General features: G+C 45.4%; 2 protein-coding genes across 2 annotated transcripts in view; one reads left to right on the top strand and one right to left on the bottom strand.

The window, feature by feature from the left end:
* The window catches only part of LOC134851691 (putative Ras-related protein Rab-33), a 524,903-nt gene extending 504,805 nt beyond the window's left edge, over window positions 1-20,098 (bottom strand). Inside the window, exon 1 of the mRNA XM_063867886.1 lies at window positions 20,073-20,098. The gene's annotated coding sequence lies outside the window, so the exon portion shown is untranslated. The remainder of the gene's footprint in view (window positions 1-20,072) is intronic.
* LOC134851693 (uncharacterized) lies at window positions 14,866-22,789 on the top strand. The gene is made up of 3 exons (XM_063867890.1): window positions 14,866-15,118; window positions 20,849-20,960; window positions 22,441-22,789. The coding sequence occupies exons 1-3, from the start codon at window positions 15,000-15,002 to the stop codon at window positions 22,645-22,647; spliced, it is 438 nt and encodes a 145-aa protein (XP_063723960.1). The 5' UTR covers window positions 14,866-14,999; the 3' UTR covers window positions 22,648-22,789.
* Window positions 22,790-24,826: the final 2,037 nt, after the last annotated feature.

The raw sequence follows: 24,826 nt of genomic DNA, 5'->3' as shown, positions 1-24,826 counted from the left end.
CCTGGGACTAGATCAAGAGTCCGGGGAGTGGTCCAGATTCATGGAAGAAGACGAAACCGGAGAAGGGAAATTGTCCGGGGAGCGTGAAGAATGGGATGAAGACTCGGATGAGAGCAGCGAAGACCAAGACAGTCTATGCATGATACTGGCGGAAGAGAAGATAAGACAGCACGACAGGGAATTACAGACGGATCCATCTTCAGGGACGTACAATCTGGAAATACAAGAGGTACGAGGTGGTGAAGAGCTCGAGAAAATAGCAGTTTCAAGAAAACCACTAAGGGAACTATCGTGCAACTCAAACGTCAGAACGAATCTGGTACCAGAAGATGACATGAAAATCGTGAAAAGGATGATATGTGTGAAGCTGAGCGATGACATCCACAACCCTGGTGAAATGAATGGACAGATCATGGCGCTAAAGGAGCACGTTAAGGCGAGATACAGGCTGTCTGACCTAATAAGGGCCCAGAAGAATGACAAAATGACAAGTAACCTCTCCAAATGGATCCATTCGGGAGTCAAGGAGAAGGGGGAACTTGAGGAAGACAGCTACAAGATCTTGAGCCAGTTCTACAAAGAAAAGAGAGATTTACTTTATCACACAGCTGAAGGGGTGGTAGCGTGCAAGAGAAGAGATGAGGAAAAAATATTACACAAACACAACCTCATCATACTACCACAATTGTACCAAACGGAGGTGCTTTTCAGATCACACGACCAGATGGGCCACCAGGGGATAGATAAAGTACAACAAAGGATACTTCACAGGTTTGATTGGCCGGGAATGAGAAAAGCTTGCGAGAGATGGGTGAATGCCTGCCTAGCATGCCTTCAAGTAAAAGACCCAAGGAAGATGAAGTTTCCCCTCAAGTCTGTCGAGAGTTCGGAATTCAATGAAGTGGTGCAGATAGACCATCAGAAAATCTGCATGACGGAGTCGGGTTATAACCAAATACTAGTTATAATAGATCACTTCACCAAGTTGGCGGAAGCGGTTCCGTGCCAGACAGCCTCGGCAGAGGAGACATGTGATCACCTGATAACGCATTGGATATCGCGGTATGGTTGTCCAATGACTTTCCAGTCGGACAACGGCAAGGCTTTTGTGGGGGACTTGACAAAAGAATTGATGAAGAGATCACACATTGCTCAAGCGCACTCGACGACCTATCATCCACAGACCAATGGGTTGGTAGAGAGACAGAACAGGACACTGGTCAACATGCTCAGGGTGTACTGCTCGAGATACATGACGGACTGGGACAAATACCTGCCACAGGTAGTAGGAGCCTATAATAGTACTCAGCACTCAACGACGGGTATCAGTCCTTTCATGATGTTGACAGGCAGGGAAAGGGCAATGCCTATAACATTCTTCTACCCGGAGTACGAGGGGAAGAGGACGTCACCTCAAGCATACGTGAAGGAAGCGATCAAAAGACAACAAGAGCTAAACGAGCTATGTCGGAGAAACACGGCGCAAGCGCAAATGAGGCAACGCAAGAAATATGACGAAAAGATACTAAGAGCAAAGCCATACGAAGTGGGCCAATACGTGTGGGTCTTCCAAAATGTCATACCGCCCAAGGGAACAAAGAAACTACTCAAGAAATGGAGAGGACCGTTCATGATTACGGAAGTACATCAACAAGGACGGTTCTATCGCTTGAGTACAGGGCGAGCAGCACATTACGAAAATCTGAAGCCTCATGTCCCGTCCCCGGAGGACTGGTGCCTACCAAAAGACATGGAAGGTCTTGAGTACCTGGTGGTGGAACCAGCGTGCGAGGTGAATGAGAAAGGCACTAGAGAGAAAAATGATGGTAATGAGAACTTGAGTTTGGACGACAACGAAAAGATAGAAGTGGAGTCGGATGCAGGTTCATTTGTAGAAGAAGACTGGAAAGACCCAGAGCAAAACGAGGTACCGAAGTGGATGGAGCCGGATCGACCAACACCACCGGAAACCAGGACTGGCAATCGTAAACGAACAGGTATGAGGTACAATAGGTACGGGGATGACTTCTTGATCGATAAGATACAGCCAGACAAGTTGGGCGATGAACTACTAAGCGCAGGCGAACTGGAAGCCGAAGAGGAATGGCAGGTCATTGACGATGGTGGACATTATCCGCAGGATGATTACTCGACGCCAGAATTGGAGACGGATCTCGAGCAGAGTGAAATAGAAAGGAGGGAGAACACGAACTTGAGGATTCTAGAGTGGATGCGTGATGTCAAAGACGAGAGCCGCGAAGGACAAAGCATTCAGCAAATCGATGTATCAGCAGCAAATTACATGAAGACAGAGGACCCTCTTTTCGGATGGACAGCAACAGACAGGCCACTGGACATCCCCAAGGACAATTCAGACCCGACTACATCGACGGGGACGTCGATAAATATTTTTGTCCGGGGAGTGGGGGTAGGACTTACCCACACCGAAAATTTGATGATAAAGAAGCTCAAGGAAGTGAGGGAAACAAGCGGATTGGAACTGGAGGAAGAAGAACCAGAGCCTACCATAGGAAGGAATTTCAAAACGAAATTCGAAATACCCAATGAATACTCAGAGAACATCATGATAACGGATAGCGACTTCATCCTGTCAAACAGGACCAGCGCGATCTGCATCACGGCGGACATGAGTTTCAAATCAAGATTGGAGGCTGACTTCAAAAGAGAGTACCAGAACGTAGAGTTTCTGTTCAGACAGAGGCCAGGACTGGGAGGCATAGCAGCGCTTCCACCGTCAGTGGCACAAGTCCCGGGCAAATACCTCTGCTTCCTAGTAACGAGAGTCAACGACAGAAACACAATTGATCCCGAACACGTGATATTGGCACTGACAAGACTACGTGACTTCATGATTGAAAGAGGAATAGTGGAGGTCTCGATGCCGGTGTACGACCCAAACAGGGGCAAACTGAGCTCGAGGGAATTGTACGCTATCCTACATGTGGTCTTTGCAGAAACAGAGATAATGGTGCATCTTCACAAGAAGTACTACTTGAGCATCGCCTGAGTCGGGTACATGGAGGTATCAGGTCGGGTGTGAGGGAGGAGTCTTGAGTTAGGTACTGGGGTGCGGCGCAGGTAAAGGGATCTTAAGATGTGATTGGCATGACAATTGAATTTTAAAAGAAAGAATTGATGGTGCTAAAACATAAAATGAATCTGCATGTTCTTAAGGGAAAATCCAATCGAATTGCTTTAAGTGATATGAGAATGATAAGATTTTAACCATATGGGTAGAAGGGGGGTCTCTAGGTTAGGGACGTGATATGCTAAGTTTTAATGAGCTTTCTGTTTTCAGATCAAGTTTGAAAAACAAAGTTGAAAATCCAACTACACTCAAGCGAGTAACAGAAAGAGAGAATCTTGATTGAACACGCGATAATCCGAATCTACAGCAAGTACTTGCAGGAGAACATTTCTAGGTAATTCTTGAGTTGGTAAGGTAATTCTTGAGTTGGTAAGGTAATTCTTGAGTTGGTAAGGTAATTCTTGAGCTGGTTAACATCTACCTACATACATCCCGAAGTTACAAAGAATGGCAGACCGATTCTGGAACTCCGTGCCCGCGGCCCTGAGGAAGCCCACTCTTGATGAGCTGTACAGGCGCCTGAGGGACTTGGACTATACCCAAATAGACGAGAGAATGGCGGTGATGCTGAATGCCATCCTCCAGTTGGAGGACCAGGGTGAGTGCAGGGAGTCTGCAACGGAGGCTGTCTTGATGATCGGCTACACCACCGAGGGAATATCGAACCAAGAACAGACCAGATGGTTGTCTTGGAATGTGGATGGAGGAGTAAGGGGTTTTGACTTGGCAAGGAATCCTGGCCTGAATAACAACACCGAATATGGCGCAGGGGAATTCCCATTACCGACTAGGCCAACAGTAAGGTCCACCAGCCAGAGCTCGAGTAGGGTGCCATCGATGTCACGAATGCAACAGACGACCGAGGCATATCCGGATCTAGGTGTTCTAAAGAAAGAGCTCGAGAAGACGCAGAAGGAAAGGAATAAGGCAAACCTCGATCGGGATCAGGCAAATCTGGATCGGGAGAAGGTTCAGCTGGAAAGGGACCAGGCGGTCAATGAGCGAGACCAGGCTCTGAGGTTGCTTGAGATACAAAAAGCTGAGCATCAACAGGAGTTAAGGGTGCGGGAGAACGTCGCGAATCGTGATCAATTGAAGTCGGAGTTGGAAAGGATAGAACAGCGACAACGCGAGCTTGACGCACAGAAGGGAGCCAGGTCAAACGAACGAGTGGTGACCAGCTCGAGGCCAGAGTCGCGCATGGAGGTGGATGAAGCTCCCAGGGCTAGAGGACGGTTCAACCTTGACCGCGAGGCCAGAGAACACATGAGTGAAGGGTTGGAGGTCTGGATACCGAATGACGTGACGCCTTCCCTGCGCAACCTAGAGACACAACCTGTACGTCCCCTGATGGATGTGGTGTTACCAGGATATACCCCAACCTCGACCTCGAGTGGCAGTCAGGTGAGCGGCGCCTCATCGCGCCTGAAGGAGCTAGGCGAGAAATTGCAGCAGCAGAGTCGTGAAAGATCGACAAGGCCAGAGCTTCCCCCAACTTGGAGGGAACAGCCGGTCAGGAATGTCGTGATCGCAAGCTATAAGAAGAATACAGAAGGGAGCTACCACAGGCACAATCGGCTGGACTGGAGTGCGGAACAGGGAGCCAGGAGGGACTGCTTCCATGACGCAGCCTGGGTGGAGTATCTAGCGCCACCTCGTGTGCCAGAGGGTGCAGTTCACCTAATTATAGGGGATAGCCTGGTGCGGGTGTTGACCCAGATACGGTCACATTGGCAGACAGGAGTCTTGAGTTTCGCTGGAGCTGCCACGCCACAGATGTTGGCAACCCTGGACATGCTAGGGATGACCAAAGTTTACACAGTGACCCTGATGGTTGGGACCAACGACGTGTCAAGGGGAGAAGCGAGGAAGGTAACGAGGTTGTGCGACAAGATGAGCTGCCTTCTTGAGGAACTGAGGATCCAGATGGACCCCATCCTGCTGACGGTATGCACGGTCCCCTACAACATGATGTTTGATCAGCACGCCCTAGAGATGAACCAGAAGGTGCGGAGCCTGAACAAGGTGATCCGAGACATACACCGAAAGAGTGTGCTTCCTCTCAGGCTGTTGGACATAGCAGAACGTATGGAGAAAAAGGGATTCCCTGAAGACACCTCAAAAGATGGAATCCATTTCGATAGGCCAAGGGGAGCGGAGTGGCTGAACGACGTCTTCCAGGAACACATAAACACGCTAGAGGCGGACCTGCTGGAGACAGCCCAATTCACTTTAGGACCACCTCCCAACCCACCATTCCTTGCCTCGAGGGCCTTGGCTGGTCGCTTGGGACCGAGAGTTGACACTAGAGACAGTTCAAGGAGCAGCCAGACCAGATTGCAGAGTGCCACGCCAATGGAGTCTGAGGAGGTGACGTCATCAACACCTCCAAGCTCGGCGATATCCTCAGTGGTAGTGGCAGAGAGCAAACGGGAAAATAAGTCTATGGAGACCGCTCGCTTGAGATATCCCGAGAAGGTGAAAGAACTGGATCTAGAGAGTTTGGAATGCAGGCAAGAATTGGCGGAAACCCTGGGGATCGAACGAGTATCACATGAGGACTTGAATAGGCATCATTGCGTGGACTGGTTGAAAGCTCATGAGGCGCACTTCTCGAGAGCGAAGTTGATGGAGACCACAGACCTGACGGGAATTCCCACAAAAACGATCATGGGACCCATTAATTACAGACCTCTCAAGCTGCTGGGGAGTCCGGGACTTATAGCAGAACCTCCCAAGCACCGAACTAGCATCGCCAGAATCAGGTTGGCAACCCCGGCACAGTTGAAGGTGGTAGACAAGCTACTCAATCCGGGAGGAACGGGATTGCCAGATGCCGCTTACGAAGGCTCGAAATTGGCGGAAGATCCCAGGTACGGGAAGCCCTGTGGGAGTACCCAGCTGGCCAAAACCCTGGCAGTATATGATAGAGCAGACCCAGCTGCTGCGAGAGTAGTCATTGTGGCGGGATCAGACTTCGAAGGAACGTCTCCCAAGTTGTTCTGGCCGGAGACTTTGATATACTCTTTGCCAGGAGCTGAATTGAATCAGATGTTAACTCTGGTAGTGGCAATAAAGTCGGAGATGCCCTGTGAACCTGAACTGCTATTGTTTGCAGGGATGAATGATCACCTGCACGCGATGGGACTTCTTGAGCAACTAAAGGGCGATGAAATTCCGACATCGAGGAAGATATGGGAAGCCATTCAAGCGTTGTTTGCGGCGATGAATGAAGTGCAAGAGAATGTTGTCTCGAGATTCGGGTCCAAGACGAAGGTGGTGTTTACCACATCCCCTGGATACGCGAATATGCCACCCGCCCTACAGTTCGTGTACGCGGTCTTGATCCTGATAGCAGAAGGGAGTGAATGGCGGATTCTAATGGCAGCCCCCAATCGGGAGTTGGAGCCATCGAGCCTGAGACTTCGCAAGTCAGAATTGGCGGCGGCATGGGCGGATATATCTCATGCACTGAGGGGCTTTTATGGACTAGCCGACATCCTGATCGTATTAGACGAGGTGCTCTTGCTAGAGATATCGAACTTTGCCAGGCAGCTCAAGATCAGCCCAGTCATCGGGGACGATCACCCGGCGATAAGCAAATTAACGGCCAGCCTGTGGTTTCGGAGTATGGATGTAAAGATCACGAACTCCACCAGCAAGTCTAGAGGTCCCAGTAACGAGAGAAGAAATGTGGCCGAGACGGAAAAGCAATTAGGATCGTTGAAATATCGTTTGACTCAAGAGAATGGCTGGTGGCCATTTTTGACACCAAGGTTGGAGAACGCCACGAATAAGACAAGGGAGGAAGCACCACTCCTCGTGAAGCAAGTCTGGAGTTTCCTAGAGAAGCAACTGGAGCTGGCCGAGGTAAGAGACATGACGGTGGCTAGATTTGTCTCGGCCGCCAATGAAGTGACAATCGCAGGGTTCTGGAGAGAGCACGCCAAAGGCGAATTGAAGACTCGGAGGGATTACGAGATTCTCAAGTTCTTGAGTCCTTGCTGGGAGAAGGAATTCTTGGCAGGAGTATTCGGTACCACGGCGACTATCTTTGGAGCCTTCGTGCAGGAGATACTGGGCATGCCCATCAGCCTGCTCTTGGCCCTGTATTTGGTCTACCCCAGATACTTGTTCAACATGGGTCCAGCATACATGTTTAGTCGGGGAGTGGAGACACTTCGAGTTGATGGGTACCTGGCACTAGTGCTCTTGACCCATGGGGAATTGGTGTCGTTTCATCGGTTAATGGAATATGGAGAACCTCTGTCTATGGGGAGAGTCCACACGAGCATTGAAACCAGCTCCTACAAGTGTGCCGCAGGGTTGAAGACACTGCTGGTGCAATACCTCATGATGCAGAATCGATACATGACGGGTGAAGATGAGAACCCAACCTCGAGAGAAGAATGGGAGAAGGCGAACAGAGGGATGCCTCTGTTGACGGACCTGTGCCTGGCAATGAGGTCGGACCCAATGGGGATAATCCGAGGTCTAGAGGAGGTGGTGACCTGCATCTATGGTCCAGCAGTGACGTACGCGTTTCCAGATCCCCTGGTGATAACGTATCGTCACTCGGTGACGCACTTGAGTCTCATCAGCGTACTGGATGGTACAGCGCTGAATTGGTGTCAGCAGGAGGTGCTCAGGGCGCGTATGAGCAACACGGTACTCTTCGGAAAAGTGAAAGATGCCGAGATGATGGTGTGCAACTTCAGGGGACAAATGCAATGTAGAATGGGAGGCAAGCGAGAGGGCCCCATTGAAATGTATCCAAAGTTTTGGAACCTAAACCCATTGACGGCCGACGGACGAGAAGTCTTGAGAATCCCCGCCTGGAAGGAGTGCTTTGCACTAGTCAAGAGGGAGCTGGAGGCCATAATGGAGAAAGAAATCCTACCAGCCACCATGCCTGAGTTCCCGACAGTCAGGAGGATGACCTTGGGAATGAATAGTCCCTTGGTGGTTCCCTCCATAATGGCGAAGATGATGACGGAGGAAACGCAGAGGCATTTCACGGATGGCTGGGATCCCCTGTTCATCGGCTACACGGCGGCAGTCTACTTCCACATCAGCGAGATGAAGGTAAATTCGTGGACGACGCAAGCGAAAAAGAGTAGAGGTTCGCAGCCCCCTGGATATGAAGTGCGGAAAGTCTTGAGGACTCTTGAGAAGGAAGGACTTGAGAATATGCTACCCATATGGGATGATGGCAGGATGATCGTGATGGAGGGGCACGTCGCATTGGTGGACGAAATGAAATTTGCCACGAGAAAATACAAGGCACCCTATGGCTTGGAACAAGTAGAAGTGACACAGGAGGGAACAGAACTAGATGCAGCAGGTCAACTGCATGTAGCCCTGACGGAATATAAAAAGCTGGATCCTACGACACCGTCACCACTGTCTGTAGACACGCCTGGAGACAAGAGGAGTGGACCTGTTGAGGATCGATTCAAAAGAATTCTCGAGAGAAGAAGAAATGAATCAGAGGAAGAGAGTATGGATGAAACTCTCAGTGAAGCTGGAGAAGACATGGAGGTGGGGAATACGCCTGAACCAGGGCCATCAGGGGAGGAACTCACCACTCAAGAGCTGTTGAAAGACTTGAGCGAAGAGAATTGGGCAGATACTGCCACCCCACCTCTGAACCCGTCCCCGCGGAAGAACCTAGAGTTGCCATTGGCAGGTGAGACCTTCAATATGGGGATGTTACTCTTGAGCTCGGAGGAAAGGGAGAAGAACACGTTCGAAGGGAACAGGGACATATTCTTGGGATCTCTCGAGGATGACGCTTGGCAGGAATTCCTGGGGGAATTCAATCGAGAAGTGGGCAGCGAGACGACGCTGGACAAGTTCAAGAAGGAACTGTGGGACGCAGTAGTGAGATTCGGGGAACCGCTCCTGATAGGAACGGGCCTGGATGAGAAAGCAAGAAAAGAGCTGCTGAACAAACTAGTGGAGCTGAGGAACGCACGATCGAAGACTAGAAAAGAGAAATGTGAGGACAGCTCTACTCTGAAACAAAAAACTGTGGATAAAATGGTTGATGATATAAAAAGGGATAAGGTTGGGACTAGTAATATGATTAAAAGTACTAATATCCTTAAGGCTCGAGCAGGGGGGAGGCAAGAGTTGGAAGGAGTGGATGGAGAGGTCGAATCAATGATGATAGCCACAACACCCTCGAGCAGAGATGTGAAGACTCGCAAGAGGAAGAGAGAAGTGGAAGGATGGGGTAGTCCTTCAGTGGATGCTGTTTCGGAAGGAAACTTGAGAGAGACGGCGCCCATCGTTTTGGCCCGATGCAAGACGGCGGCATACAAGAACAGCTCGGAGCTCAGGAAACCACTTGAAGTAGAAAAGGAAATAGAGGTTTCCACCAGTTCGACGTCAGAAGAAGACTTCAAGCCTCAGAAGGTAAACGTGAAGAGAGGTTCAACGAACGGACAGGTAGGGGAAGTGGAGATCGGCAAAGAATGGATCTCGAAGGCACATCAGGACATGGGCAAACAAGTGACGAGTGATCCATTGGAGAGGAACAAGACGAGGAACACTTCCCGGACGTGGTGGGTGGCCCTCGAAACATTGAAGGAAATGGAGGACTGCTTGAAGAAGTTGGACAGTGGAATAGCTCGCAGGCGACGCAATTGGGCCACCCAGCAAAAAGCCGAGGTTAATAAGATAGAGATGGCAAGTCATCTGAAGAGGTCCTGGCAGAGTTTGTTGAAGGATCATTTTGAAGAGGCGATGAGAACATCCTCATCAGCACCGCCACTAATGGCGAATCCCTTCGTTAGAACTGCGGGACAATTAATGTTCACCTGGAGTCTGGTGGGAATAGAGTTGGAGACATTGACCTCGTATGACAGGCTGAAGTTGGGAAGCAAGAAGCTAGAGGTGTATCAGGCACTGATGCAACACGTGGCCAGGGACAATTCAGGCTTGAGCCTGGCTAGAAGAAAAGATGCCACATGTTTCTTGAGATGGACAATGTCAATGATGTCTGATAGCACCATCCTGGCATGCCACCAGAGAGCAAGTGGAAGTAAAACCATGGAGAGAAGAGTCTCAACGATCATCTTGAACGTATATCAGAGTACAGGAATAGAGAAAGAAGATGGTTCCAGACTATCCTTAGAGAACCATCGAAAGCTGGACGAGGTACGGAGGTTCTCTAATAAGAAGTTCGAGGAAGAACATGATGTTCACCGTAACCTGGCCTCGTCAGAACAGTACTCGAGACTCAGTGAGAAGGGGGAATACCAAAATGTGTCTGGAGTGATGGGAATAGCCTACAATCCCTTCTTAGACTCGGAAGCTGGAGGAGCCAACAGAAACCATGAGGTAGCGGAGCTACTGAAGTTTTGGACAGAAAGAATAATGGAAATAGACGCGGTGGAAAAAGAGGGGCCGAGCCTGGGCCTGATTCTTGAGAAAACACCAGAGGTGATAAGCATACCGCGCTCAAACAAGAGAGTTGAAGTGAACATGGGCGGTGGAAATGGCTTGTTAACCACGAACTTGGGAGTGATATGGAAGCTACTAAGACCCTCCTGGTGTCCACATCCCCATGCAAGTCTAATCGAGGAAACCACAGAGCGAGTGAGGTTAGCACCAACGGAAGATGAAGATCTGGCGAAGTTGAGTGTGCTACATAAGCTAATCACGCCCCAGATGCAAGAGCCAAGCGAAAGGACGAGCGACCCCGGGTCAGCAAAGAAATTGGAGCCGGGTAGCTGTCTGGATTCGACGTGTGGGAACGGAGAGCACATCTGCGATGGACGGTCATGCGTCAGAATACTGTCGTTTCAAAAAGAAGACCTGGTCACTTGGTTCGAAGACATCACAGAAAGGGAGAAAAGTGAAGTGCAAATAATAGCGGAATGTTACGCGAGAACCACGGTGAATATAGCGACAGCTCTCGGATTCTTCTCGAGAATGTGTGGTCTGCAGGCACTGGAGAGACTGGAGTCTGAACATCATTTAGTGACGGCGTTGAGCGTAGAATCATGGCCCGGGGTGTTGCAGGTGACTCAAAAACACATCCGGAGCTGGAAGGTTGGTCTTGAGGCGGAAATGGGATTTCCCATGAGCGAAGCTTATGGCTTGCCATTGAACGCGAAATCGCTGATAGGGTCAATGATGGCCAACTTGTGCGGAAGTCACTACCCGCTACACATGGCGATGGTGGAAGTGTCCAGCCAGAGAATACTGGTGGACAAGGCCTTCTCAGTGCCCAAGTGCGTGAGGTTGGCTCGGATGTCGCATCACTCGCACAAGTTGTTGAGAAAAATCAAAGGGACAGTACCAAAAGAATTGAGAGATGACTTAAGCGAAATCTGGGGAGAAGATCTTCTGAAGTTGGAAAGGGAAAACACGAGCGATCACGAGAGACAAAACGTGATCGGGATACCTGTGGGAAGTACTCCGAACCTGGAAGACAACGACACGATGCACGAGAAAATGATGGAGCTTGAGCCTCTCTTGGAAGCCTCAGGGGAGCGTAATCTCAGGAGCATTGAGATCTCTCATGGGGAATGCCCATGCCACTGTTTGGCACAAACGGTGTGGTATCCAGATCACAAGAACCTTTGCCTGGTGTGGGATGTGGAAGAGATTCGGTCGATCGGACTACCGGATCACCGGCAGAAGGTGACGCTCTTAGTAGTGAGTACGATGTTAGCTCTGAGATGGATAGAAGAGAATATAACGAAGTATCGGGAGGCGACGACGCCAACGGCTGAGTCAATATACGCGATAGACTACAGCAGGAGACTCGAGTTGTTTGAGACTGCGTGCAAAGTATTCGCCATACCGACGGAAGTCAGGCACGTATGGAGTCGCTTGAGGTACTTTCCATGGTTTCGGGCGACACTGACGTCTTGGTTGTACATGACAACGAAAGATCACATGAGAAAACATCAAAAAGAGTATCGACAGTTCCAGGCCGAGATTGGGCCGGAAGCTTTCAAGAGACCCCTGCTAACCCATCGTAATGCGATCACGACAGGATGGAAAAGAGTGGGTAAGATGTCTAGAGACAATACCAAAGCGAGGGAGTCGATACTAGAGGAAGACCTGGCGAAGAACGTGAGCTTGAGCCTGCACAACTCCTTTTGCTTGAACCGAGAAGCTAGGGTGAAGGCACTACCCAACCAAGCAAAGAGATTGCAGGAGCAGAGAGAATGGATGCGATCCTATGAACAGCTGAAGGCTTGGGAGGAGATTGTGATTAGTTCCGATGATGAAGAGGAACTGTTGAGACAGTTTGCCGCATCTAGCACTTCAGGATGCAGTACCTCCAAGGCGAAGAGTACGAGATGAATGGGCAAATCGGATGGATCTTGAGTCTTGAGAGGGAAGGGGGGCTTGAGCGTGGATCCGAGTGAAACTTGGATTCACGAAAAAGAAATTTTAACAAAGCAAATATTGTTACTAATATACTATATTTATTATATAAATCGAAATGCTGCATGACAATTTCCTGATTGAATAGGACAAAAGAGATTTTAAAATGATTGGCTTGAAAAGCGAAAATTCAAGGGTGCAGGTGTATGCAGATTTTGGTTGCTGTTTAGCAATAGTGTGAAAATTTTAAATGGCTGTGAATTTTGGGGTGTAGATAAGCTTAAATCTGCTGCAAACTTCTGTAAATGACCACTGGCACTGTATCTTGAGCAACACTCGGTTTTTCTGGGACTCACTGGCAGAAGACAGCGCGCGATGAGGACATCGATCTCGAGTCCGGGGAGTATGTGCCAGTCGGTCATATTTGGAAGTTTGACCTTGAGAGAAGCAAAAAACACTTGATTTTGGAGTGAAATTTAATTTTTCAAAATTTCGAATGGAACCTGTCATGCACGATTTTCTCGCGAGAACTGAAAATCAGAAAAAGAGATGAGAACAATTTCAGAACAATTGAGTCGAAAACGCGGGAAAGTCGCAAGAAAAAGCAGTAGGAAATTGCTATTCGCAATTTCCATCACTATAATAATCGAGAGTAGAGCTGTCCCATCTGTGACAGAGACGAGAGCATTCCCTCGAATTGGATTATAACGACTGGAGTATTATTCGGAACTGGACTAGAGTGAACCTTCGGTGGAAAGGTGGACAGCTTGAGTGTCCTAATGGTTCACAAGAAAACTATTGTCTAGAGTATAAACTCGTTCTCATTGTTAAAACTATAAAACATTAGACTCATTTAGTTACGTTATTTAATTCTTGAGTTAGTTACCGACTGGATTATTTCCCACTTCTTGAGCGTGCTACTATGTGAGTACAAATTTAAATTCCTAGAGTGTGTTTTATAATTGTTATGTTGAGGTAAGGCGAGTTTTAGGTTGATCCATCTGAAATGGATCAAAGTTCCACTGTCTAATAAAAAGTAACTTAACGGATTGTTCCAACCCGGTTTTTAACGGCGTTCATGTATTTTGGGTATCTAGAGACCTAAGTATGGGGACGTTTCTAATTCTAGAGTGGGGGGATATTTTAGTAGTAGCCTTTAAGCTGTAACGGGTCGTAGTCTCATGTCACAAGTGAACCGAACTGGCTCCGACCGTTCTTGAGGTAGAAAAACACAAGAGATAGTGTCCCTGACCCTTGAGCCAGTGGTTATAGGGCCTATTTTTCTTAAGCCTCATGTGTGACTGCAGTAGACGAATGTTACAATTATTTCCCTCAAGTTGGCATTGCTGAAGGTGGAGGCCTACCGGTGAGTCTGCTTTCTTATCTTCCTCAATTCTACTGGTCAAATGTCGAACAGTTTGTCCGACATAGATGGAAGTGCATCCACTACATGACAGTTTATAAACCACTCTTGACTTGAGGTCATTAGAAAATGCTGACTTCAGTGATGGTAAACATGATTGTAGTTTTCTTGTGGTGAAAACCACTTGAACGTTCGTTAATTTTCGTAACCTGTTAGCAAAATATTGTCTCTGGTTACCTCTATATTGCACCATCAGCATTGGGGGCTTCCCATCCTTTGGTGATTGAACTGACAAACCCCTGTCACTATCCAGGGGCTTGCCCTTACCCTCGATGCCACCTTTGCGGACCAATTTTCAGGGTACTGATTTGTCAGCCATTGAGCCCTATTAGTTTCCCTAGCCTTATCAAATTGCTCCCAGCTAGATGTACTCCTAAAAACCCTGTGTACAGTGACTTGGATAACACTACGCTTATACTGAGTTGGGGCGCAGCTTCTATAGTTCAGTATAGTCCCTGTATCTGTTGGTTTTTGATACCAACTGCAAGTTACACGCCTACCCTGCGATACATTTATGTTCAAATCCAGGAACGGCAAATTCCCCTCCGAATTAGTTTTCTCTAGAGTGAACTGCAACTTTGGATGAAGAGAATTGGCGGCATCGAGAAGACAACTCGGCTCCCCTCTGACTGTTCTAACAATGTCATCCACATACCTGAGGAACAATTTCACCTGGGGAGTATTCTTCTCCTTGTTCTTAGCTCGGCAGCAGCTTTCACAGTACCAGACTATCTCGGTTATTGATGCGTATACGTCATCGGATATTTTTCCGCATTTTAGATGATACCAGTTTCGGCAACTCTCGCATTCAACCCCCTTTGATCTATATGGAGCTTTCCTGCTGCAACATGGGCACAAGCCGTTTTTGTCATTAATTTGCTGTACCCCCGTTCCCACTTTAATCCAACTGATCTTTTCTTCCCGTGATACTTTTCTTTACTTTTTCCTAATTTATGAAACTCCAAAATTATTTTTGACTGAGTGAAATGATGAAGGACTTGTGTAGTTACCACTATGATTTTCGACTTTCAGATTCGCTTTAATTTTTTTAAACAGGGATATCAAATCTTGTTTTGTAAACACAATTTTAGATTGTGATAGGATAAACAGGCGGACATGACCAACGTTCTTATCAACCAGCAGAGACCGACAAAAGTAGGAGATGCATTCTACGATGTGCTCACTGGGTATGGTGTTGATGATCCGACGTGCACGCTAAACAGTGTCTGCTACATGTAAGAAATGCTATGAAAATTATAAAGAAAAAAAACTATGATTATATAAATGGTCAAGAAATGGCACTGCGGACAAATTGTATTCTTTTGGCCCGACAATCTATGGAAACTGCATCAAGCGGCCGGTTAAGAACCTTTTAAGGGACCTGTTGAGGTCATGATCATTTCAAGCAAACGATATCCACTCTGAAAAGCAAGAGCCAAGCATGGTTCCTTTTTTGGTGAAAACTGGGAAAATTTAAAGAAAATTAAATGCAAGTGCCTTTGTCCCTTTATCGATTTTTTTAAGAGCAGCAAAATGTCTCATCAGGAGGCATCTAAAATTGTATCTAGCATACTTGCTCCCTCAAATTGTACGTTCTGGTGCCACCCATAAAAGGTTGCGCAAATTGTTCTTGAAAGTTCAGGAAAAGATATATTGTTTTTTTAAATTTGAGTATTGCTACATGTCGTTATTTATGGTTCGAGCTCTTCAAATCAAATGAGATTGTCTTCGCGAAAATCAAAATAGAAGAAATTTTACAAAATTGAACGAAGGTTTTGTTTTTATCTATTCTCACTCAGATACGGGTAGGAATATAGACTTTTCAGTATCAGGATCTTGCTTAACAAAATCGCGATAGCTTGAGTTATGATAGATTCAGTTTTCTTGTCATCCGTGGCTCATTTGCCCTAGAGGGACTATTACGGGTACGAGAAAGTTCCTTAGTTCGAGTCCGGCCAGGGCCTGATATTCCTTGCGATAAGCAAGGGTATTGCAACCGGGTTCTGGTTTATTCCCCGTAAAGTCTTGTTCACAGGATCTCCAAATTTTCAAATATGTTTTTTTTGTCATGCATCAGGCTTATTTTGAGCCTTCCTGCATTCTATATTCCCGTTATCTTTACACTAGCGAGCTTAGTGTAGAGTGACTCAATATTTATTTCAACCTAACCGGCAAGTTAAAGGCTAATTTGGTGGCACTTTTGCTATAATAACGATCTGTAGCCTTGAAATTTCACAACATGTCCTATGCTTTGTTTTGGCTAGTTTTTTCCGAGCGTTAAGCGCCCGTGGCTGAGAGAAGAGGACGTGAGACTCCAAATCCCCAGATCGCAGTATTGAATCCGACCCGTAGTGAAAGGTTTACTCATTCTTATTTTTATTGCAATTTTGACTCGAATGTTTTATCTAAGAAGATTTTTTTTCATTAAAACATTTAATTACAACGCATAATACACAATTCAGCGACGTCACACAACAAAATTGTATTCAGCTATGCTCAGCTTTTATATGCTGTTTTTTTTAAAGCACAGAGGGTTCGTTCAAAACATTGATAAACAACTACAAAGAAAGTAATGTTTTTGTTCTGACCAACTGAAAAACCAAAGCTATTCCAAAATGAGCAGTTCTCTGCATTGTTCTGGCAATGTACCCATAACGGAGGCTGCGTTGCCCATTTGAATTGCAATTGACAGTCTTTGGATAAGTTGGCTATATGCCTTCTTGTTGTGAGTTTCCTTGATGAGTCGTTTGCTCAAATCGAATAAGAACTTCTCGGTAGACGGGCCTGCTCTCCCTTGGACTTCAAAGGCTATCGGTTGGAATATGTAGCCCCTGTCAGTCAGTTCTTGATATTTAGTGGTCTTCCGCTCTTCAGCCGCTATTACGGTAGACCCTGGGTGGTTGGAGCTTCGTAGTATATTGCTAGGGGCCAGTGCATCAACTACTGTGGCATCCCATGCTTAACTTGCACCTCTGAACCATGGTATCAGGGTAACGCCATCAGCTCTTTTCCCGTCCGAGCGGGTTAGACCAACAGGTTCAAGCTGAGACGGGAGGCCCACAGAGTTAAGTGCTCGTTTTATGATGTCGTTGATCATTGAATGCCTCGGAAATCGCCCTGAGCTCTTTTTGCAGGACAGACCATGACGTCCGTCGGCTCTCACCTCGCTGCCACAGCTGCATAAATGAGGTTCGCAAAAAGGAACTCCCAGTCGTAGTCCGAGGGAGATTCGTATCTGTTCGTCAGTGAGCTTGAGTCCGGTCGCTTTAGAGGGGTATGCGTTTAGCAATGCGCCAGCTATCTTTCCTTGGTATGCCAGAACTCTGGCTCTTGGTGTCTCATTGATTGCGTTCACCAATTGGATGCGCGCGAACTTTTGCTTGTTAACAGCTGCGGACCAGTCTTTTTGTGCTGCGGGCTCCTTGATCACAACGGTCGAGTCAGCATCCGAGAGGGCGTGCCAATGCTCAATAGCCGAAAACAAAAACTCGTCGTCAAGGTGTGTGTCCTCGGTAAGAATCTCGGAGATGAGTTTTTCGCTGCCGGCCGCTGAAGCAAGAAATGCAGATGGGGCGAGCTGGACAGCTGAACTCAAACCGATTCGGCCGTATTTTACTGGGAGCGTTGCCTGTTCCCACGAGGTGTCATCTATCTTGACGTTTGACATTGATTCGAGACTTAACCGCAAGATCTCATCGTATTTTTCGAGAAGGACCGGTTGTTTGAAGCATGGTGATGTACGCAAAATGAAGAGGAGCTTTGGAATAGAGAAAGCGCTTTCAAGAAGTGATAGTGCATGATGGTTTTCAAGTTTTTTCAAGTTCAGTGATAGGCGTTCGAGATCTTCTTTCTTTTCTGTCAGAGTTTTTTCCAGGCTCCGCTTTCCGAGTGTTGAGCCTAGGATAACGAGGTCTTCTATTTCGGTTGTTTCGATGAGTGTGCAAATTTGCCTGAACTTCTTCAAAATCTGCTCCCGGATATGCTCTTCTTGGTTGTCTAAGAACACGAGCTCGCACTGGGAGGAGTTTATTTGAAGGCCCATATTCGCAAGACTAACAATGAGCCGTCGAAAATCGTTTAGTACTACATCAGCCTCATCTGCGATGTTGCCATCGTCTAGGTACCACTCGTTCATTTCGCTTGTGACTCCTTCAACAATATCCATTAATGCGTGACTGAAAAGAGGCGGGCCTTCAGGATCGCCTCGTTGAACTCCTTCATTGGAAGGAATCACTTCGTTGCCATAAAACAACCACGATGGCTTACCATACGCTGAAAGAGTGAACGCTTACGCTTCAGGGTGCTCCCTCTGAGATGTTTCAAGCAGGACATCCCTGCGTAAACTATTGAAAGCATTCGACATGTGTACTTTTAGGAGAACTCGATTTCGGTGGCGGCTTGTGTCCTGAATATAGTGTCGCATTGCGTGCGATGCGGCTTCACACCCTCTCGGTATCCCACATCCAAGTTGCATTACGCCATATTTCGCTACCCGTTTTTCCAGCAAATTCCGTTGAGCACATTTAGCGACGAGACGCCTCAGGGTGTTCCCTACTGCGATGGGTCTGATACCACCTTTTGGTTTCGAAAAGGCAAACAGGTTCGCCCCGAAGAAGAAAGGGCGAAAGTCTTCTGGAACCCCGCCCGACAGAACCAAGTAAGAGAAGTCGCTAAGGGATTGTAGAAGAGCTGCACCCGCGTCGCCCAAATTTGTAGAAGTAAGCTCTTTCAAGATCTGCGGTCGGAGTCCAGCGGGACCTGCTGCAGACCCGGGAGGAAAAGATTCAATCGCTTTTCTGATTTCACCGGGGGCGGTTGAAATATGGGTGATAGCATCAGATGCTTGAAGTGGTGACGGTCGGGTATTCGCCGGAGAACTGGATGCTTACTTCGCAAGAGCAGTAACGTAGCTTTATCGTTTGGAGCCATGGTTTCGGCGGAGCTTGCTAGCCTTATTGCGCCCTTCAGGTCTCCTTCTTCGATCTTTGCTGAGACTAGCTCCGATAGTTCTTGAGGCTTTTGCTTTCGCTTGCTTTCTATTTTCGGGGTGCTGGGGGCTGCTTCTGGTCTCATTAGCTTGTTTGTGTGGAACTCGCGGACTTTGGCGTTGATTCGAGCGCTCAGAGACTTGGTATGCTTCTTGCCACCTCGTTTCGGTGCGTCGAGGCAGCAGAAAGCGAAAAGCATGAGACGTGTCCAGTTATCTATTTCCTCAGGTTTCGCTGTAATATCGTTCAAAAGAAGGCTGAGCAACTGGCCCGCATTATGGCGGGATGCTTTTGGCACGTGCCTCTATGTGTTTCTGCGCGATGAGAGAAAAGTGTCGATAATGGAAGGGTTTTCGGCGCTAGAGTTGACCGGGATCGCACGCGGTAAGCAGGCTTGAGCCTATGCACTTCGTTCCATTGATTTTATGCATAAAGAACTTCCCATCTTTTCTGAGCCCCGGTTTTTGCCTGCAAGCGCTGCAACTCGCTGTATCCGGCTGCGATGGAATTGGAGTACGGCGTTGGAGTTCAAGAGACAGAGCGTTCATTCCCTGCGTGAGGGAACTAGGGTTATTGCCATCATCGTTTGGTGTTTGGATGTTCGATGGAAGACTGTGATCGGCAATTGACATGTGCATTGTTTGGGTAAGGCCACTGTTTGCTGTCTGATCCGTTTCGCCGATGGCGGGCGCATATGACCATGGAAGCAGTTTTCCGATCCATTTTTTACTCAGGCCATTCTTGTTTTTCCAGGTTGCATTCCAATTGTTGATATGCACATTCTTCAGGTTTACCAGGTGCCGCGTACCGTCGAACCATTTGACTATTACATGAGTCCCTTTTTTATTTACGTCAGTATACGCATCTTCCGGGATCATGCCTTCCTCATTGCTGTTAGAGTCTTCGGTTGTCGGCTGCTTGCAGGAGCTGCAAGCCATTGGTGAGTGTAATTTCCGTGAATTTTCCTGATGTTGGAAAGAACTTACAGAAGGCTCCCGGGTTCCGACGAGATGGTCGGGGTGGATGTCGTTTCGGATGACGTCCAGATTTCCGATTCCGACCGTGAGAGGCTCCCGGGTTCCGATGAGGTGGTCGGCGTGGATGTCGTTTCGAATGATGTCCAGAGTCCCGATTCCGACCGTCTGAGTAGACCAGAATGCTTCAGCCCCGATTAGTTTCCCCCATTAACGTATATGAAACTATTTAATAAGTTTATCACAACAATTAGTTTATCACAACAGTCTCGCACAAGATTCAGGAGTGCGGTTTTTTCCGGCCGAATTTTATGAAAAAAAAACTGAATTTTTGTATTGGCTCTATGGGTGAGTGTTTTTTCTTTTTTTTTTATTGCGTATCAAGTTCATATCTGATAAATTTGATGTAAGTGGGTATTTTTTATAAGCTTTCGGAGTTTTTTTCACCTTTACCAAGTTTTTTGCGGAAATTGTTTTAAACTATCGCATTCATGTTTTTTTCATTTTCTTTCATTTTTTATCTTAGTTTTTAGCATTTTTTGTTGATTTTCATACCCAATTTATCCTGTAGGATATGCAGGTTGTTCGGTTGCAAGATATTAAGCTCATTTTTAAAGTATATTTAGGAGTTTTTGGACCAAAATTTTTTTGAGAGTTTCCATTTCTTGTTTTATGAAAGAAAAATAAATAGCGTTTGTGTAGCACAAATCCAAATGACAATTGCAATGAAAAAGTTCTTATTTTTTTAGCCTACAATTTTTCCAGCAGAATCGATTTAAATTTTTCACTTTTTGTCTCACACATTTTCTTTTGATTTTTGGCACTTTGTTTTTGTATCGCAAGTGATGCGAAGCTAAGCTTCGCCTCAGTGTTATTCGTGTTATTATAATTGCTAGGTAGTGATGTCAAAAGTAATCGTTTGCTTAACAATTGGTTTAACTATTTGATCTATTCGTACAGGATATTCGTTAAAAAACGTATAAGTGAGTGCCATTGTTACCAGGTACAAGCGTGACTACGAGTGGTGTTCGGAGGGCCAGGCGGCCAAAGTGGGCATGGCCAAGTGTAGGGAGGAGTTCGCAGACTGGATGGAGTGCCAGAACAGATTCAAATTGGTCAGTGAAAAACAGCATATCAGAAAGCTATTAAAAATTTGAAACTTTTTCCCGTAAAACATTTATCTTACAAATCCGTTCTTACAATTAACTTGCTGTGTTTTTTTAGAGTAATGAACGTAGTGAGTACTCTTATATAGGTCTTGCTGATTTTTTTTTTTTCAGGAAGAAGTCTTGAAATTTGTTCACGCTGAGTTTTGATTTTTCGCGGTTTGAATCGTGATTTTTTTCGAAAAAAAGTTTTGCCTATTAATCTAATTTTCTCAAATTGGGTGAGTTTTAACAACAAAGCGTCCATTATTGTCCGAATTGTTCTACAAATTCAAAGAGCTTTAAGGCCATCTATTTTTCTTCGAAATTCTAGTCTTCGAAATTCTAAAAATATTTTCAGTTTCCTTGCGTTCATTACTGTTTATCAATTTTCAGGCTCCTTTCCATGTAGTTTGGAAGAAATGCGGTTGACTTTGATCCCTAAGGTTCAGGGTTAGATTCCCGGTCGGACTTCGTTTTTTTTCCATGAGGCATGGTTCTTTCAATTTGGCGTGGAGGTAACACCTATGCGTGAAAAGCCAAAGGCCTGTGGTTTCCAGTGCACAGATAAAGAGGTGGTCGAGATTTCTCGATCTGTAGGTTTTTTTGGCTCCAACTCAATCGGCTTGATTTCTGTGCTGACTTTTTCTCCAAATGCTCTGTTCAAATCTTCTGTCTACGTTGTTGACAACTGTATTACGACCGAGTTGAAATGTTTTTGTATGATTTTTTGTCGGCTTTGTTTCCGCTTCTCATAGGCTCATTTTTCCAACATAGGTTCAAAAGCTGATGTATGTTCGAAAGCTGATTTTTTTTTGGGAGTTGTATATTTTTTTGGGAACGGTATATGCTTTTTGTGATTTATAGATCTTCTGGTAATACATTGCTAAATATAGTTTGATTTGCAAATTAAACAGTTCCATGCGTTCTAAACTGATGCAGATGTCAAAAGTTTTATGCTGCGGTTTTTCGTTTCAGATTTTCAGATCATTATTTTTTCAGTTTCAGATTTTTTTTGCGGTTTTTTTTCTGATTCGCGGTTATATTTCAAGCTACTAACCATCTGTGCGATAATAGTTTAATCTTCAGGGCAGTTTCAGCGCAGATTCAGCCATGGTTTGATTGGATTGCAAAAATTACAAAATTTTTTGTCACTCATTTGTTTTTTGGATGTTTTTTTTTGTTGTTGTATTCGAGAAAGATTTTGCAATAGAGTCTATGACAATGAATGGTTGTTCATCTTCATTTAGTTTTCAGTTCGTCTTTGCGTAATAAATGGAAATTGCTTTAATATATTGTTACCTTGGTCATTCAAGTGGCGTTTCGGCCTTGTAAGTAATAGAAAAAAAAACATGTTACAGTGATGCCGTAGTAGTTTCTGTAAAGTCTATCGAAGTACGGTTAGGGGTTAGAAATTCTTTCAAGTTTTTGACCTCTGCGATTTGTTTAGAAGCAACGATCTAACGAGTTATTGAAAAAGAGGGACGAGATGGTGAGGAAAGGGTGGGTGCCCCCTCACGGAAACAGACAGTTCAACCTCATGCACGACTCATTCAACAAACGGGGTTTAGCTATGGAGGGTCCCAGATTCGAGGAACTAGACAAGAGAAAGTATCTCGAACAACTGGCTCAGGGAAAATTCCCCAACCACAAATAAAACGGACCGACAAAAAACCTATTTAGACACAATTTTGAGAGGCACTTAACGCATTATTTGAAACATTGAATTTGCTGATGTATTTTTTTAAATATAAAACTAAGTGTGTTGATCACTTGGGAATTAAATTTTGTATTCCGAATGGTCTTGGTTTTCATTAGCTAACAGGGTGTAAAACCTGTTTCAAGAAAAATAAAACGGAAGAATTTGAGCTTAATTGGCCCTAAAGAAAATTTTACTAACCAGTTACTTGGTAAGTAATTTAGAATTCAGCAGTTTAGCATAAGCTTTATACGCAAAAGAGAAAATATTACGTCGGCATATATTATGGTCAGTGGTGTGCGCAGAAAATTTTCTAGGGGGGTGGGGGCGGTTTTTCAAAAATTTTGCCAACTTTTTTTAGGTTGACCAATTTGATTTTCCGAGGTGTCCCAAAATAGTGTAAGGACCCTATTTTGTAAAAAAATTCTCTGCGTCTCATGCGAACTTTTCAAAAAAAGGCGTTTTTAGACACTTTTTGGAAAATTTTGACCAGAAAATTGCGCATTTTTCGGCGCGCGCTCCTCCCTCAAAAATTGTCATATTGGCGACAAACTCGGCACGCTACTGATGATGGCAGAATTATATAATTTCAAGTTGGTCAACCATTTTAAAAGCATGATTGATTCTTAAATTGAAACCAAATCCACATTTTTTTAAAAATGAAAAGCCAGGAAAGGCTTTTTGATAATTTCAACAACATTCTGTTAGTGATTTTCAAAGGAGTGAACAAATCCTCGTTCAGATTAAATTAGATTTTTCACACTTCTAATGGGTCGAAAATTATATTAGGTACGTTTTTGAATGAGCATTAGATCGAATTAGATGCTCTTTATGCTCGTTTTTGAATTAGATGCTTATTAAGTGGCGAGGGTTCATTAGGTTTGTTAAGCAGTACTGTAAAGTACCTCAAAGAATGCTCGTAGGGTCGCGGTTATGGTATTATACTAACTCCTTTGAAATTGTTATTCAGATCCAGAAACAAAATTCAAAGATGTGTCTCAATGTCACGAAAAGTTGGTCAGTATTTTTGTTTAAAGACTTAATTTCATAGCAAAATAATTACGCTTGCGATAATCAAGCGTTATCAAACTGGGATATAGGTTTTTTTGGGTTGACAACTTGCTCAACAGAACAACTTGGTTCATAATGAATTCAAATTTTTTAGCGTCTCCCGTACACTTGGTCTAGTGGTTATGAATTCGCCCAGGACGGCAAAAGTTCCAATCTCACCAGGACCTTTTTGTTCACAGGGGAAATGTTCCGTTTCAAACAACTGTCGGTCTAATATTTGGTTCTTATGTTCGGTCGGCTTATTTTTTTTGCTGCACACAGTTTTTGTTGTAGTTGCGTATTGGGTTTATTTACTCCTGCAATTGGTAATTTTACTAACCCTGACCTCGTATATTTTCCTTACTGTTTTTTCGCTTTGCGCCCTTCTCAGGGAAACATAAGTTTGTATGCTTCCCTACAGATTGCAGTAAAAGCTAAAAATCTTACAATAGAATATAGTTGAATGTTTTTCATGGCAACAATTTTGTTTTCGGTTGTACGGGAATTAACCTACATTTTTCCCGGCTCAGTTGCCGCTACCTTCTTGTTTTTGATTTTTCATGAAGCGCAGTCGATTGTATTAAGGAATGGGTTTTTTGGGAATAAAGCATCATTCCAGGCAACCTTATGAAAGTTTTTCACTTTTTTGGATTTGTTGGCTGTTCTTTCCTTTCCTATCTGCTAGCTTACTATGCTGTTTTAATGTGCATAGCAAGTGGTGCGAAGCTCCGCTTCGCCTCTTTGTTTTATAATTATGCTTTCAATCCAATATATTTCTGAGAATTTTTTTATTAATAGCCAAAATTGCTGCTTATTTTTTTATTGTGTGTTATTTTCTATGAAAACAACAAAAACTAAAAAGTAATTTTTTGTTTTCGCAAAATGGATTCAGCTCAGCAGTACCCTGTATAACCATCAACATAGGTAAATCATCCACGTCCCCCGCATAGGAAACTCCTGGTTGTCTCAGATCAAACTGCAGCAGTCGACACTGGACCACGGTATCTTCCTGCTTGATATAGAGAAAATGATCCTACTGAAACAACGCAAAAATAGATAGCTTAATTTCTGCAGGTCAAGGCAATAC

This window comes from Symsagittifera roscoffensis, chromosome 7, assembly GCF_963678635.1.
Source record: "Symsagittifera roscoffensis chromosome 7, txSymRosc1.1, whole genome shotgun sequence".
In the NCBI taxonomy this organism is placed as follows: Eukaryota; Metazoa; Xenacoelomorpha; order Acoela; family Convolutidae; genus Symsagittifera; species Symsagittifera roscoffensis.
This window is presented reverse-complemented; position numbering and strand designations above follow the sequence as displayed.